Source organism: Aspergillus homomorphus (assembly GCF_003184865.1).
Source record: "Aspergillus homomorphus CBS 101889 unplaced genomic scaffold BO97scaffold_84, whole genome shotgun sequence".
NCBI classification, from domain to species: domain Eukaryota; kingdom Fungi; phylum Ascomycota; class Eurotiomycetes; order Eurotiales; family Aspergillaceae; genus Aspergillus; species Aspergillus homomorphus.
In genome coordinates, this window is record NW_020291970.1 from 3,102 (window position 1) to 16,856 (window position 13,755).

General features: G+C 55.0%; 5 protein-coding genes and 2 non-coding genes across 7 annotated transcripts; 4 read left to right on the forward strand and 3 right to left on the reverse strand.

The window, feature by feature from the left end:
• Positions 1–899: 899 nt before the first annotated feature.
• Positions 900–1,662, reverse strand: BO97DRAFT_278399 (uncharacterized protein). Its single transcript, XM_025691040.1, has one exon. It carries the CDS (start codon positions 1,539–1,541, stop codon positions 933–935), a length of 609 nt encoding a protein of 202 aa, XP_025545990.1. The 5' UTR covers positions 1,542–1,662; the 3' UTR covers positions 900–932.
• A 2,424-nt stretch (positions 1,663–4,086) lies between these two features.
• BO97DRAFT_t285 lies at positions 4,087–4,159 on the forward strand. Its single transcript has one exon. It is a non-coding gene; the product is annotated as a tRNA-Lys (tRNA).
• Positions 4,160–4,845: 686 nt separating this feature from the next.
• On the reverse strand, positions 4,846–5,385 carry BO97DRAFT_447279 (uncharacterized protein; the record flags this gene model as incomplete). Its single annotated transcript, XM_025698756.1, has 2 exons — positions 4,846–5,109; positions 5,213–5,385. 2 exons carry the CDS (start codon positions 5,383–5,385, stop codon positions 5,013–5,015), a joined length of 270 nt encoding a protein of 89 aa, XP_025545991.1. The 3' UTR covers positions 4,846–5,012.
• An 877-nt stretch (positions 5,386–6,262) lies between these two features.
• BO97DRAFT_t286 lies at positions 6,263–6,335 on the forward strand. Its single transcript has one exon. It is a non-coding gene; the product is annotated as a tRNA-Thr (tRNA).
• Positions 6,336–6,448: 113 nt separating this feature from the next.
• On the forward strand, positions 6,449–8,187 carry BO97DRAFT_278453 (putative zinc metallopeptidase). Its single transcript, XM_025691041.1, has 2 exons — positions 6,449–6,762; positions 6,873–8,187. The coding sequence occupies exons 1-2, from the start codon at positions 6,582–6,584 to the stop codon at positions 8,132–8,134; spliced, it is 1,443 nt and encodes a 480-aa protein (XP_025545992.1). The 5' UTR covers positions 6,449–6,581; the 3' UTR covers positions 8,135–8,187.
• BO97DRAFT_409401 (NAD(P)-dependent alcohol dehydrogenase) lies at positions 8,104–9,522 on the reverse strand. The gene has a single exon (XM_025696057.1). It carries the CDS (start codon positions 9,278–9,280, stop codon positions 8,240–8,242), a length of 1,041 nt encoding a protein of 346 aa, XP_025545993.1. The 5' UTR covers positions 9,281–9,522; the 3' UTR covers positions 8,104–8,239.
• A 690-nt stretch (positions 9,523–10,212) lies between these two features.
• BO97DRAFT_409403 (lipase/esterase family protein) lies at positions 10,213–13,722 on the forward strand. The gene is made up of 4 exons (XM_025696058.1): positions 10,213–10,562; positions 10,653–11,133; positions 11,248–11,389; positions 11,437–13,722. Exons 1-4 carry the CDS (start codon positions 10,494–10,496, stop codon positions 13,493–13,495), a joined length of 2,751 nt encoding a protein of 916 aa, XP_025545994.1. The 5' UTR covers positions 10,213–10,493; the 3' UTR covers positions 13,496–13,722.
• The last annotated feature ends 33 nt before the right edge of the window (positions 13,723–13,755 follow it).

The following is a 13,755-nucleotide window of genomic DNA, read 5'->3' on the forward strand; positions in this document are numbered from 1 at the left end:
AACTACACTAAGCCCAATCCAGGCCACCTATACATTCGCGTACTAATATCATCTCAATTGACAAATCATTCAAGATACTCGATTCAAACTGCATACATAATTGGACACATGGAACCACCAATCACGACAAAAGAAATAATAGATTATGGCTGTTGGGCTAGACCCTGTTCGGGACAGCGCAAAGGAGGGGACGATCCCGGAGAGGATCCCAGAGCTGCAGTTCAACCTGCAGCATTCAGGCTAGAAGCTAAGAAACTAAGTACAAAACAAGTCAAGCGCTCCAAGACTCGAATGAGTCACAGCTTGCATGTACAGTACAGTACATTTGGTTGCAGCAAGAATCAAAAGTGCAATGCCCCGACTTAGGTCTGTTCCGCTTTCCCCCCGGTGCAGACAGCATGAGCATGGTCGCACTGCAGATCTCTCCTCTCTCTCTCTCTCTCTCTCGCTCTTCTCTCTCACGTTCGGATGTTGCACTCGCTTGAAAGTTTGATTTTGAATGGTTTCAACTTTTTTTGTTCCTCAATTTCTGGGTTGTATGAGATTGCGAAGGATCGAAGGGTGCAGAACATAGGACAAGCATTGCGATGATCGCAGGCAGAAAAGAAGGATGCGAAAAGAATTGGAATTCTCTTCAATGACCTAAGCGCATGCGATGTACTGCAGAAACGCGTAAGTGCAGTAGCAGCGAATCTCCAACGTCAAATCCAAATGCGATCGCGCAGGTCTGGCTTGTTGGCTGGGGGTCGAATCGAGCAAGGCCGCGGCGGGTCTTTTGGAAGCCCTATCCGGCGGACCAGTCTATTCGGGGGTTCCGGGGGGAAGGGGACAGCGTGGTAACAGCATCTTGGCTGCATAAAAGCTAGCAGAGAGGTATCCAGTGTCGCGCGTATAAGAAGACGGTGTAAGCACAGAGCAAACCAATCGTTCATTCAGCGGTGGTAGTCGGTCGGCCGGTAGATACGCGATGATTCCTTGACCCGCTCATAGCGCTCAGCCGCGTCGGCCTCGTACAGAGAGCCTCGGCTGGGCGAGCTGCGAGGGGAGGTGTAGATGATGGCGCGGTGACGCTTCAGCGATCGAGGCTCGCGTTCAATGATGGCCTGTGTAGGGTGATACGCCTGTGTTGTGGTGCGTCGGGGAGGCACGGGGTAGGTGGCATCGTAGCTGATGACCGGAGGCGCGGAGTTGCGAACGGCCGCCTTGCGCTCCACGCGCAGACCGTCCTCGATAGCCAGCAACAGCCGACGAGCAGCGGTGTACTTGAGAGGCACCTTGACCAGGGTGGATCGGTTGCGTTCCAGGTCGACCACCGAGTAGATCTTGCCGTTCTTGCTGCGCAGGTATTCGGCCACGTCTCGCGCGTACTGGTGGCCACGCTTGCACAGGGATCGGTCCTCCTCACGAGCCTTGGTGGGGTTGGCACACCGGGAGCAGTGGCCGGCGTGGTTCTCGAAGCTGTTGAGGACGTAGAGCTCGTCGTCTTCGAGCTCCCTCACGAGCACGACGGGCTCGACGACTTCTTCAACCTGATGAGGCATGCTTGCGGTTCGACGTAAACGGGGGCGAGAGCGAAGGGAAACAGTCTCCCTAAAGGAGGTATAGGTTGGGGGCCAGAAGAATCGAGTGGGCTTGAAGGGCGACAGCGTGACGATTGGGTCGAGTCTTATGAGTACTGAGGCACGTGTGGAGTGAAACGGGTGTGTAGCAGGAATGGATCAAATAAATGGATCGCAGACCAGGGGAGAGTTGGATGATGTTATGTAGATTGTAGTAGGCCTAGATCAGAGACTTGATTGCAGATGTATGAAATAGAAATCAAGAAGTAGAGCGGGAGGAGAGGAGGTTATATAGTTCGACATGACTGGAGTGGAAGGCATCCATGAAAGAGGGTAAAATGAGCTGCAGGAGGGATGGTCGCGCCGACGAGCAGTCATGGCGGATCTAGTCACAAGCGGGGACGCTAAGGAGGAATCAGTCATAATCTAAAATTAAAAAGCATGCGAATAATAATAATAATAATAACTATGATGAAAAGGGAGGGTGTGGCAGCTGATGGGAGGAGTTTCTGAGGGAAAGTGTTGCCTGGTGACTACTGTAAGGCTGTCTCTTCTGTCTGTCGGACTTGTGGCTGGTGCAGTGGAGTAAACAAGTGAAGGCAGTGCAGCTCCTGCACTTCCCAGTTGGAAGTGCACTGTTCACAACTTGGATCGCCTTTTGAAGGGAAATCCATGAATATGATTGGTGAAGGGGTCAGCAACAGTCGGTCAAAGATGGATCATCCCTCCCCTGTCTGTCCTCATCTGTCCTCATCTGTCTTCATTTATTCTCATCTGACTGCTCCGGGCGGACAGACTAGGAGAAGATAGGGTTAGTCCATCCCTTAAGGCCACTAATGCCACCACCATCACTACCACCACTACAGGCCTATCCCCCTTCGGGATGTCGGGGAAGGACCGAGGAGTCTAGTTAAGTTCACTCGAGTCATCATCATCATCGCAGTCAAGGAGCGATGGATGGCTGGAGCTGTGGCTTGTGCCCTCGTGTTGCCTGCGCCGCAATCCTCAACTGCCACCTCGTCATCTTCCTTCTTGTCCTCCCTCTCCCAATTTCCCCAACACGAGCACTACTAGACTCCCGGTTCACTGCTCATGACGCCATTATTCAGCAAAAACATCCCGAGACTGACTGTGGCTTGACCCCCCCGATAATTGTTGGTTGACATGAATTGTTGATGAACTCCCTAGTGTATGCGACCAGCTCCGGGCCCCAGGTTCTCTTGCCCGCCCTCATTTGCTACGCAGCCGCTGTCAACACCCGCGAGCGGTATTCGAGACAATAGTCTTGTCCAGTTCCAGTCTGTCGGGTCTCTACAGTTTTCCTCGCACCCTATCGATCATTGATGCCGACCCTGAGCGATCTAAGAATATGTACACACCCACCGATATGGGGTAGAGACCGGAGGGAGGCTCGACCGCCAACCAACCTCCGTCCGATACGAGCGAACCCGTCGATCGCCCGCGCTCCCTACCAAAAGGCTAAAGGGTCAACCGTCTCAGCCCCAGACCCTTTGGTTTTCTCCCCTTACACTAGCTCGATCACATCTTGTTCTTCGCCAATGCCCAGAGTCCTTCCGCTGAGCTCAGCCTCCGTCCAAGCGACGACTGGCTGTGGTTTTCTCTCCTGGTCTTTTCTCCTTCCCAATCCCGCCGATACGGGCGCTACAGCGATGGGATTCCCTGCTTCCACGAGTTTTGGATCGCGAGAATAATGCAACCTGCACGTTTTACCTTCTACAAATTGTCACTCGTCTTCGCTAGGGAGGCTTACTCGGAATAGTTGTTCTGGTCGCTCGACCTCCTGTTTCTGTTTCAGGTACCGCGCGCAATGACCCTTTAGGTGACTCGTATCCTATCGCCGTGACACTCTGGTCGGAGACTTGGAAAGTCGTCATCACCTCGCGCACGGTAGGGAAACCGCTCTGCCTACGACGGTTTCCAATTCTGTCTGCGACCTTTCGAGAAATTTCGCACGAATTTCGCACGATCGGGTGCTGCTGCCTTGTGGGAGATCTTCGTTCGAGAATCCCACCTGCCTACGCGCTGGAAGCCGCCGCATGCGAACGACCCGATGATGGTCGCATGAGCGCGTGCTCGTGCCGGGCTACTGCGCGGATGGTCGGTGGGTATGTGGGTAGATCAGGCTGACCAGCGGTGCTCTTCCATCGCCACGAGGAGGCGTGGACAGTCATGTTTCTTCTTTTGTTTCTGTTGAGCCCGAGGAACCCCCCGATTGCGCAACGTCACCACCACCAATCCCGGCTGCGGGAATATATCACAGCAGTTGGATGCACAAAGCTGGATCTACCCCTCTGACACATACTCACTCGGCCATCCACCCACTTTTCAGTCGACGTTATCTGCCTCGCACTCCGATATCCAGGCACCAGGGTTTCACGGGAGCTGAACAATCGTCATCATCTGCGCTTCCTCTGAGCTGAGTGGTTTGTCATGTCATCTCAACAACAAGGCTACTAGGTATGCTGTCAGTATATACCGTAGAAAAGCGTAGCCCTCAACAACAACAGCCGGGCTAGCTCAATCGGCAGAGCGTGAGACTCTTAATCTCAAGGTTGCGGGTTCAACCCCCGCGTTCGGCTTTCCTTTTTGCATTTCATGCTACATCCCAAGTAAATGGGTGGTTTTTTTTTTTTTTGCTCTTCGCAGAGATTTCCTGGATGGGTGGGTTTGGCGCGGCGGGAGCTCCACTACAGTGCGACTTCGGGTCCACTTTTGGGCTGTCAGTGGTCAGTGTGAGAGTATTAGGCGGGATGGCCAATCACACGGTAGGAAGTGTAGAATGTAGATAGTTGACTTGACAGCATGATAGTAAACATCCTACTACACCCATGTGTGAGGGAAGAATACAAGGGTAGGTGGTCGCTGGTGTGGGCATGGTGGCTGAGCCATCCACTTACATGTACGGAGTACTTAATCTACTGTACGTACCTCCATCCCTGCAATCTCACCCGCCTCTTAACTTGTGACGGTACCTGCTTTAGTCCCCGCTGCATGTCTATCGATGCCGTCACAGCCACCTGATGGCTTATCATGCTGGCTGATATACAGTCTACCACGCCAGATCTATGCGAGCAGTCGGATTTCCGTGGCCTTCACGAGGTTGATTGGTCGCAGCGAGTAAACTAGAACCTGAAGATGATAGAAAGAAACGTAGGTGGATTGTTTATCCTAGACTCAAGGCCGTTCACAAGACTAACCAGTCAAACCACCAAGAAGCAGCCAATGTACTGTACCAGCCAAAAAGCCAGTCAAACAATCTCGAACACCCTAGCCCAGGCCAAACAAGTCCTTCCACATCGTTTCTCAAAAAGCACAGAAAGCAATCCATCCATCCATCCATCCAGTACCAAACCCAAGCTAGTCCCACCATGTAATCCGCAATCATTCCATGCTCTCCCGTGTTACCCATGTACTGTGCGCTGTATCGGAAAGTCATCTCACTGCTCTGTGACAGATTCCCAAGTATCGAATAAGAACCCCAATACTCGATGCAGGCAGGAGGCAGGTCTTCGATATGGTGAGGCTGGTTCTAAACGGGTCAGTTAGGTTTGGGTACGTCTTTTCGAGCTGGGATCGGACTCACGCGATGGGAAGCAGCAGCGTACTACTTCTTGCAAGTAAGGTTGACGCACCTGTTGCACTTGCCGTGGCAGCTGTGGGGCCCGACGCAGAACTGGCCGCACATCTCTCTGGAGGCGGAGTCCTGGTCCTTGGCGATGAGGTTGCTGACCGGGGTCATCGCGGCTGCGTTGGCGATGCCGGCGAAGAGGGGGAGGAGGGTGAGGGCGAGAGTGAAGAGCTTCATTTGGTGGGATCGTGTGATCAAGGGTTGGTTTGGTCTGTTTTGGTGAGGTTAAGGTTGTTTGAGAATGGAGTGGAGCGAAGTTGGTGGAAGAGGGATAACGGTTCTTGGGGTTTTGGAGGATGTGAGGAGGAAGAAAGGATGTTGATGATGGGTGCTGAGGGTTGTTATATAGCCCTCGACATCTTATCGAGGCCATCCACTTGATCACTGACTGAAATGAGTTGCGTCACTCGACCACTGGCAGGAACGGATTTATTCACTATATTCTCAACAAATGGGTTGGTACCGAGCTCACTGGCCAGTGAATAATGAAGAGATATCAGCCACGGTGCGAACTGGCTTATCTACTGGTTGAATATCATTTCAGATGTGTCTGCTTCACTTTCTAGCAACATTTGATACCTTCTCATTTGACATGCCAGGCGGACGATAGCGTGAGGTAGTGATATATAGTGTACTAGCTTGTTTAGAACTTCTCAATAGAAGAGAACTTGACCTCCACACCTCCGATGCCGTTCAGTAACCGGCCCAAGTCAATCCAAGAAGTTTCTACCCCCCTCTGGTTTCTGTTTCAAGCTGACTGCAGGCTTCATTGCTACTGAGCGTGGTGTGCAACATCTACAGATGTCAAGCCTTGTGTTGGTGGAGGCTCGGGTGCGGCAGTGGATGAATGGGCCCACCCGCATGTGCCAATTGCCATGTCTCAAGTAGCAGAGTGGGTTACAATGGAGCGTTGACCATATTGAGGCTGAGAGTCAAGGTTATTGCAACGCTTGTGCGGGGTAGAAGAATTTTGGGGATGCACAGCAGCTGCAGTGTCACTGAATTGGTGTTGTTTAGCCAGATATCCGCAGAAATGACCCCATGTAACCAACCAGCTCGCATGGCTTAGATGGTAAAGCGCAGCACTAGTAATGCTGAGATCCTCGGTTCGAGTCCGAGTGTGAGCAACATTTCTTTTTGCTTTCTGTCCTTTTGCGGTACTTTCCAGATCATCTCACCTTAACATTGCGCTTCTTATGCCAATATACTTTTCGTTTCCTCTTACGGAGTTGCAATTGCAGTAGGTATGAGTATGCTCTATCCTCATTCCAGCCAAGAACCCGATAGCCGAGCTCTACACTGGGCAATTAGCCGAGTTGCTGGAAGGGGCAGGACTCGCGGTCAGCTCCGCCGATCGCCGTAGCTTATCGGGCATGATATTGTTGGAATCGGAGACTTATCGAACCCTCCCCGCTCTTAGCTACTCGGCAATCGGCCTAATCGCTGGTTCGCATGGACTGCCGACCTTCAATGCTGTCGTGTTGGCAACTTCATCCTTGTTTTCCCTGCATATAAACACCATTGGTTTCCCCACAGCCATCATGCAGATTTTAGGTGAGCTTCCACCACGTCACTACCTACTACTACCTTACTGCATCTAACCCCGCTCTCCCCGCTTCCCCTTATCACCCATCACCTCCAACACCTCTGACTTTGAGCTTCAGCCCCCTCCGACACCATGAAGGACATCATTGAGAAATACCGTCCGGATCTGAAACCCTTTGAGGAGACCTACCGCCACCTCCACCAGTCCCCCGAACTGTCCGGCCAGGAAAAAGAGACTGCCGCCATCGCCGCCGACCACCTCCAGAGCCTCGGCTTTGAGGTCCACACTCACATCGGCGGCCATGGAGTAGCCGGGGTGCTCCGCAACGGCGAGGGGCCCACGGTGCTTCTGCGCGCCGACATGGACGCCCTTCCCGTGCAGGAGAAGACCGGGCTGCCCTACGCCAGCACGAAAACCACCAAGAACGCAGACGGGGTCACGATGCCGGTGATGCACGCCTGCGGCCACGACACACACGTTGCCAGCCTGATGGCCAGCGCGCTGCTGCTGCACTCCGCCCGCGCGCACTGGGCCGGCACGCTGATCTGCATCTTCCAGCCAGCGGAGGAGCAGCTGGACGGAGCGCGCGCGATGCTCGAGGACGGACTGTACGACAAGATCCCCAAGCCGGACGTGGTGCTGGCGCAGCACGTCATGCGCATGAAGACAGGGACGGTCAGCGTGCGGGCGGGCCGCTTCCTGACGGCGGCCGATGCCTTCGACGTGCGCATCTTCGGCCGCGGCGGCCACGGCTCCGCGCCGCACACCTGCATCGACCCCATCGTCGCCGGCGCCGCCGTCGTCACCAAGCTGCAGAGCATCGTCAGCCGCGAGGTCACCCCCGGCGAGATGGCCGTCGTCACCTGCGGCAGCTTCCAGGCCGGCCACGCCCACAATATTATCCCGGACTACTGCGATCTAAAGCTCAACGTGCGCACCTACGACGCCGCTACCCGCAAGCGCATCGTCGCCTCCATCCACCGCATCGTTGAGGCCGAGTGTGAGGCTGCCGGCTGCGTTGAGAAGCCCGTGGTCAAGCGCACCTACTCCACCCCTGCGACGATCAATGACGGGAAGCTGGTCAAGGCCCTCAAGGGCACCTTCGCGGACTACTTTGCCGACGGGCTCGTCGAGTCCGAGCCTGCCGCCGCCAGTGAGGACTTCTCGCTGCTGGCTACCGCCGTCGGCGCGCCCTATGTGATGTGGACGTTTGGCGGCGTGGATCCCGACACGTGGGATGATGCTGTGGCTAGGGATGTCGTGCGCGAGCTGCCCAATAACCACTCCCCGTTCTTCGCGCCGGTGATCCAGCCCACGCTGCGCACGGCCGTTGATGCCATGGCTGTGGGCGCGATGACCTTCTTGAACAAGAAGGAATGAGATTAGCATTCTCTGTGCGGGGGTGATTGACCCCACCCCCACAATATCATTATACTGTACATAGAAAAGAAGTCCCGTCGCACCAGCGAAAACAATCCAAACTTTTCAAGCCCTGCTGGCCACATGCACCACGATCTTCCCGCGCGCCCGCTCCGAGCGCAGCTTCTCAAACGCCTTCGGCGCATCCTCATACTCAAACACACTATCCAGCACCACCTTAACCTTACCGTCGCGAATCAACTCCCCAACCTTCACCAAATCCTCCTTATTCGGCTTCCAGAAGATAGGCAAATACCTCCGCTTTCCGCCGCCCAGGAACCCCGGCCGCAGCAACCGGGTCGCGAACGTCGGGAACCGGGTGGCGCCGACCTGCGCAAACACCTTGCCAGGTTTCAAGAAAGCATGACACTCATTATACAACTCAGCCGGCAAGCCAATATGATCGACAACATGATCAAACACCTGACCCTTCGCCTTCAAGACCCCCGTGACATCCTCCGCCGTATAATCGATCACCTCATCCGCGCCCAACTCCCTGCAGAACTCGACATTCTTCGTCGAGCAGGTAGTCGTCACGGTACACCCAAGCGCCTTAGCAATCTGGATCGCGAAGATCCCGCACCCGCCCGACCCGGCGTTGATGAACACCCGCTCCCCGGCGTCGGCCGTCACGAACGGCGCGATCGACTGCCACGCTGTCATCCCCGCCACGCCCACCGTCGCCGCGTGGTCGATACTCACCCCCTCCGGCACCGGGTGGATGTTGGTTTCCCGGGCGATGAGGTACTCGCCCAGCGAGCCGAACTGCGTGGGTAGATCGAGCGTGCCGTAGACGATTTGCCCTGCTGCGAAAGTGCTGGTGTCGGCGCTGCTGCCCGTCGAGATGACTTCGCCGGCGAAGTCGAGCCCGGGGCTCGCTGGTTTGCGGATCAGTGCTGTGGAGATGAGTGGCATCGCGGGGACTTTGTAGTCTGCTGGGTTTAGGGCTGCGGTTAGGACTCGGATGAGCACCTGAGATGGTTGGAGCGGGGATGGGGGTGCGCGCGCGGAGGAGTGCAGCGTTAGGTTGGCTTCCAGGGTTGGTGTTGTGCTGGTGTAAAGCCAGGCTTTCATTGTGGTTGGGTGTGCGGTGGTTGGAGTGGTCATTTTGGGGGGGTGCTGTGCTTGTTTGCTCGAGGTTGGATTGTTGGTGATGAGTCGAGGTGGAGGTCAAAGTAAAGGTGGTGGAAGGGAGGAAAGTGTTGGTGTTTGAAGTTTTTATTGCGGTTGCGATAAGATAGTGCGGAGAGGAGAACCCGCTCATGGAGACGTCATGGCGGGCAAATAGATCGGGTCGGAGGTATCATGTGCTTCCTAACACAGTTACACAGTGCTCTCTTAATTTCAATCTTAATTCATTTTATTTCATTATATAGAATCTTATAATGCTTCATCGACCCATACACTGGGTAAAAGCAGCCGATCACCTGACTGCTGTGTGGCAGAACAGCCTGGCGGTGAGTGTCTTCCTTGCTCTTACAATATATTGTTCAATCTGCTTATCTGTCCAACCCCACCTGCTGTCAGACCTCAAACTCAGAGTCGGACAACACACCACCTGCGTCCAGGCCCAGCTGAACCCAGCTGAAGCTATAGCGGTCACCGAATAAGCTGCAGGCTATTCGCCAGATGCAGCAAAGGGTCCTTATCAGAAGCTTGGCTGCAAAAGTGGGCCAATGGAGAAGCTACTGGAGCACACTCGTGTCGGCGACTCGGCGTCATACAGATCATTTCCCTCCTTTTTCCTTCGACCGAGGAGACAACCATCGGTCGCAATTATCCTCCATGAGCCAGACAGTGATTGTCTATGATTGCCTGACTGAACAACAAGCGATAATTGTCTGGACAGATGCGTAACTTCTTCGCTGCTCCAGTCGAACCAACGCAGCTTCCGCAACGGGACTAGCGGCATGTGGTCAGCCATGACATCACCTCGCTTGGGCCTGAGGAATCAAAGAAAGAGAGAGGATCCATGACGATGATGCTGATGATGCTGATGATGCTCTGTGTTGTTGTTCCTCGCAGCACAGCCATTCATTCACCCACCCAAAAGGGCCCAGCCCTTGTCTGTCTCGACTGGCATTGGTCAATTGTTCTATTAAGATTGTTTCGATCTGTTCCTGGCCCACCCCCTCGTCTCCCTGCGTTTCCGCTACTTCCATCCCTCCTTTAGTTTATCTGCGCTGCCACCCCCTCTCCTCCTGGACTCTTTCCGTTCCACTTCACCTTATATACCTCATATACCTCGCCTTTCTCCACTCCCTCGGGCTTCATGACCTCGTCTGAAGCTTGCTCGATCACCACCTAGCGCACCAGAACCATGCCCCTGAATACATTCGCATTGAGTCTGGCCCTCACCCCGACCGTTCTTCAGACCCTGATCTCGCATGTGGGTCATTCCTCCCATCCGCGGCCAACGCTGCTCCATCGCGTTTCATCTCCGTTGCTCCCCAACTGACCCCCGTTTCACATCCATCAGTACCTCCACCGCAAGTTACTGCACCACAAGCCCAACGTCCACATCTCCTACGATGAAAGTCTTCGCATCCTGCGCGAATTCCTCGTGTACGCTTCCAAGCACACCCTGGAAGACCTCCAAACCTTCTCCTGCCAGAGAGTTCCTGCGCCGCATTGGGTGAAGCTCGAAACCGTCACCGTGCCTGAGGACTGTCTGCTGGGCGCGGCAGATGCGGTCAACAAGCAGCTCGGTCCGAGAGGCATCGCTCGCGTCGGCGGAAAGGAATGGTGGCAATGGCGCGGCCCCGCTGAGGACTTGAAGGCCGAGTGGATCGAGATGAAGGATGACTACAATGAGCGGAAGCGGACGGGTCGCGATCATCCCAGCCAGAAGCGCATAATGCTCTATATCCATGGTGGTGCGTATTTCTTCGGCAGTTTGGATACGCATCGGTATCAGATGCAGCGGCATGCGCGGAAGCTGAAAGGGCGGGTTTTTGCACGGTAAGCTCCCACTGTTCCTTTAATAGAGCAACATGTACTAACTATGCCAGTGAGTTTCCATGCTATAATCGGATAAAAGCGCCTACCCTGAGCAGTGCTGAACCATCTTTTAGCTAAATATCGACTGGCACCACAGTTCCCATTTCCCTGTGGCCTGCAGGACTCGCTGGCAGCTTATCTGTATCTTCTGAAGGAGCATCAGCCCAAGGAGATCATCTTTGCAGGCGACTCTGCTGGAGGAGGCCTCGTTCTCTCGTAGGTTGAAACCTTTATACATTTGAACTTGCCACTAACGTGTTAAGGATGCTTGTGATCCTCCGCGACCAAGGACTTCCTCTGCCGGCAGGAGCAATCTTGATTTCGCCATGGGTCGACCTGACCCATTCATTTCCCAGTATTGTCAAGGATAATCCCGGAGACTATATCCCGCCCTACGGTTTCATGCACAAGCCTTCTACAGCGTGGCCTCCTCCCAACGCAGATGAGCTCGCCTCCTTGAAGAAAGCACTCATGGAAAACCCGGCCAAACCCAGCGATGCGGTCCCCAAGCAAAATAGCCAATCCGAGAAAACAGCAGAAAGGGGCTACTCGGTGCACAAGAGCAGCTCGTCCGAGGCCGACCGCACCGATGCCCAGCGCCAGTCTACCGAAATCCACAATGAGAAGATCACAATTCCCATAGACGGAGAAACGGTCGTGATCAAGGATCAGATTCACATGTATACGACCAACGAACTTCTGACGCACCCGCTCGTTTCTCCCATCTTCCAGCCTTCCCTCGGAGGACTACCCCCACTGCTGATTCAGAGTGGGGGTGGAGAGATGTTGAGGGATGAGCAGTTTTACGTCGCCCACAAAGCCGCCAAACCGGCCGCATACCCACCCGGGGACGCTTTTCTTGACGAGCACGATCCGAACCGCGAAACCCTCCACAAGTATTCGGGGACTTACGTCCAACTTCAGGTATGGGACGATTTGTGTCATGTAGCACCGACTCTCAGCTTCACGCATCCTGCCAAGTATATGTACCGGGCTATTGCACAGTTTGGTGCATGGGCCCTGGCGTGTGCGCAAGACACCGAGGTTGAGATAGTCGATGACCATAACGTATCGAGCGATACAGACAGCAGCGAGGACCCTAACAAGCGGGAATCGGAGGCTCACACCCCCGTCGATTCCATTGGAAAGGCGGGCGACCCTCTCCCAGCGTTCAAGGATCGCATGATCCGGCAAAGAGTAGACAAGAAGGGCAATGTGTACCACCTGGACCCTCCATCTTCGTGCTCCGTGCTCCAGATCCCTCCCTCTAAAGTCGGGGTCTTCAACCCTGTGCTCGTGCGCAAGTGGATGTCTGCGAAGAAAGAGTGGGACACCCGATTCGCGAAGGAGAAACTCCGTGTTCAACGGCAACGAATCAAGGAGTTAGCGTATGGGCTCCAGAACTTCGAAGGCGAGCTGCCACCACCGAGCGCCTTGGCTGCCCGGAGAAGCGTGCCTCGCGTGTTGCCGGCCAAGACGGGTCGCAAGAGCTACCCGATGACCATGTGGAGCAAGATGGCCAGCAAGCATGATGAGCGGACCGTCGTCAAGGAGCAGCTGAAGGGCGATCGGTCTGCGCGGACGAGCGTCGACGCGGGCCAAGCCGGGGCGTCGATGAAAGCCGAAGCAGCGCACCAGACGGACGAGAACGCGTCCGCTACCCAGCAGGCGGCTGCAGTGACTGGCGCCTCTGTGCAGGACTTTTCCAATGCACACACCACGAAGGCCCAGCCGAACGGTCTGAGCAATGGATGCGATTCCTCGGGGACTAACGTTCCGTCCGAGGAGGAGGCGCGCGATCCATCGATGAACTCACATACCCAGGCACCCTCGCTCGAGAACTTCGGCCCGCTGCTCGTCCTACCGGGGTACGAGGGGAAGAATTTTGAGGAGGAGAACGCAAGCACCCGAGCCCTCTTCCATGAAGCGGGCGCGGTGCCGAACATCTCGGATCCCGCCTGGGCGCGACTCCGCAAACGTCCCTCGTCGAACGACGGGTCCGGCACCATCCGCAGTGGCTTTACCACCGAGCCGCCGGAAGACACGAGCACGATCGGCGATGAGAAGTCACTCGCCGTGACCACGAACGGGGTCGATGCTGCCAGTACGCGCGCGGTCCTCAACGCCACGGGGGTGTTGGGCACGGCGTGTGATAACGAATCCGCGTATCGTTCGTTCGAGGCTCTCCCCAGTGAGTTTGGGGAGGGGGAGGTGCCTACGCCCGGCGCTGCTCACGGTGGGAACGAGATGGAGGCGACGCCGCGGCCGGTCATGCCTGACCGGGAATATTTCAAGACGGCGGAGGAATATGTGCCGCGCTGAGGATAGATTTTGTCTTGCGCGAGTTTTTGTTAGATGTCCCATTTATACTGTACTGTACATACACACGACTACTGTTATTTTCTTCGTCCTGGGAGGTCTGTTGGTTGAGTCTTGTGAATACCCGATTTAGTCTAGTTCTATGAGTGTCACCTTCGTTAATGCACTCAATACATTTAGCAAGCGGTCCACTTACACGTGGACCATGAATCAGCACTCGGAGAATCAACACAACCATCAGGGTATATACACCACACCACACT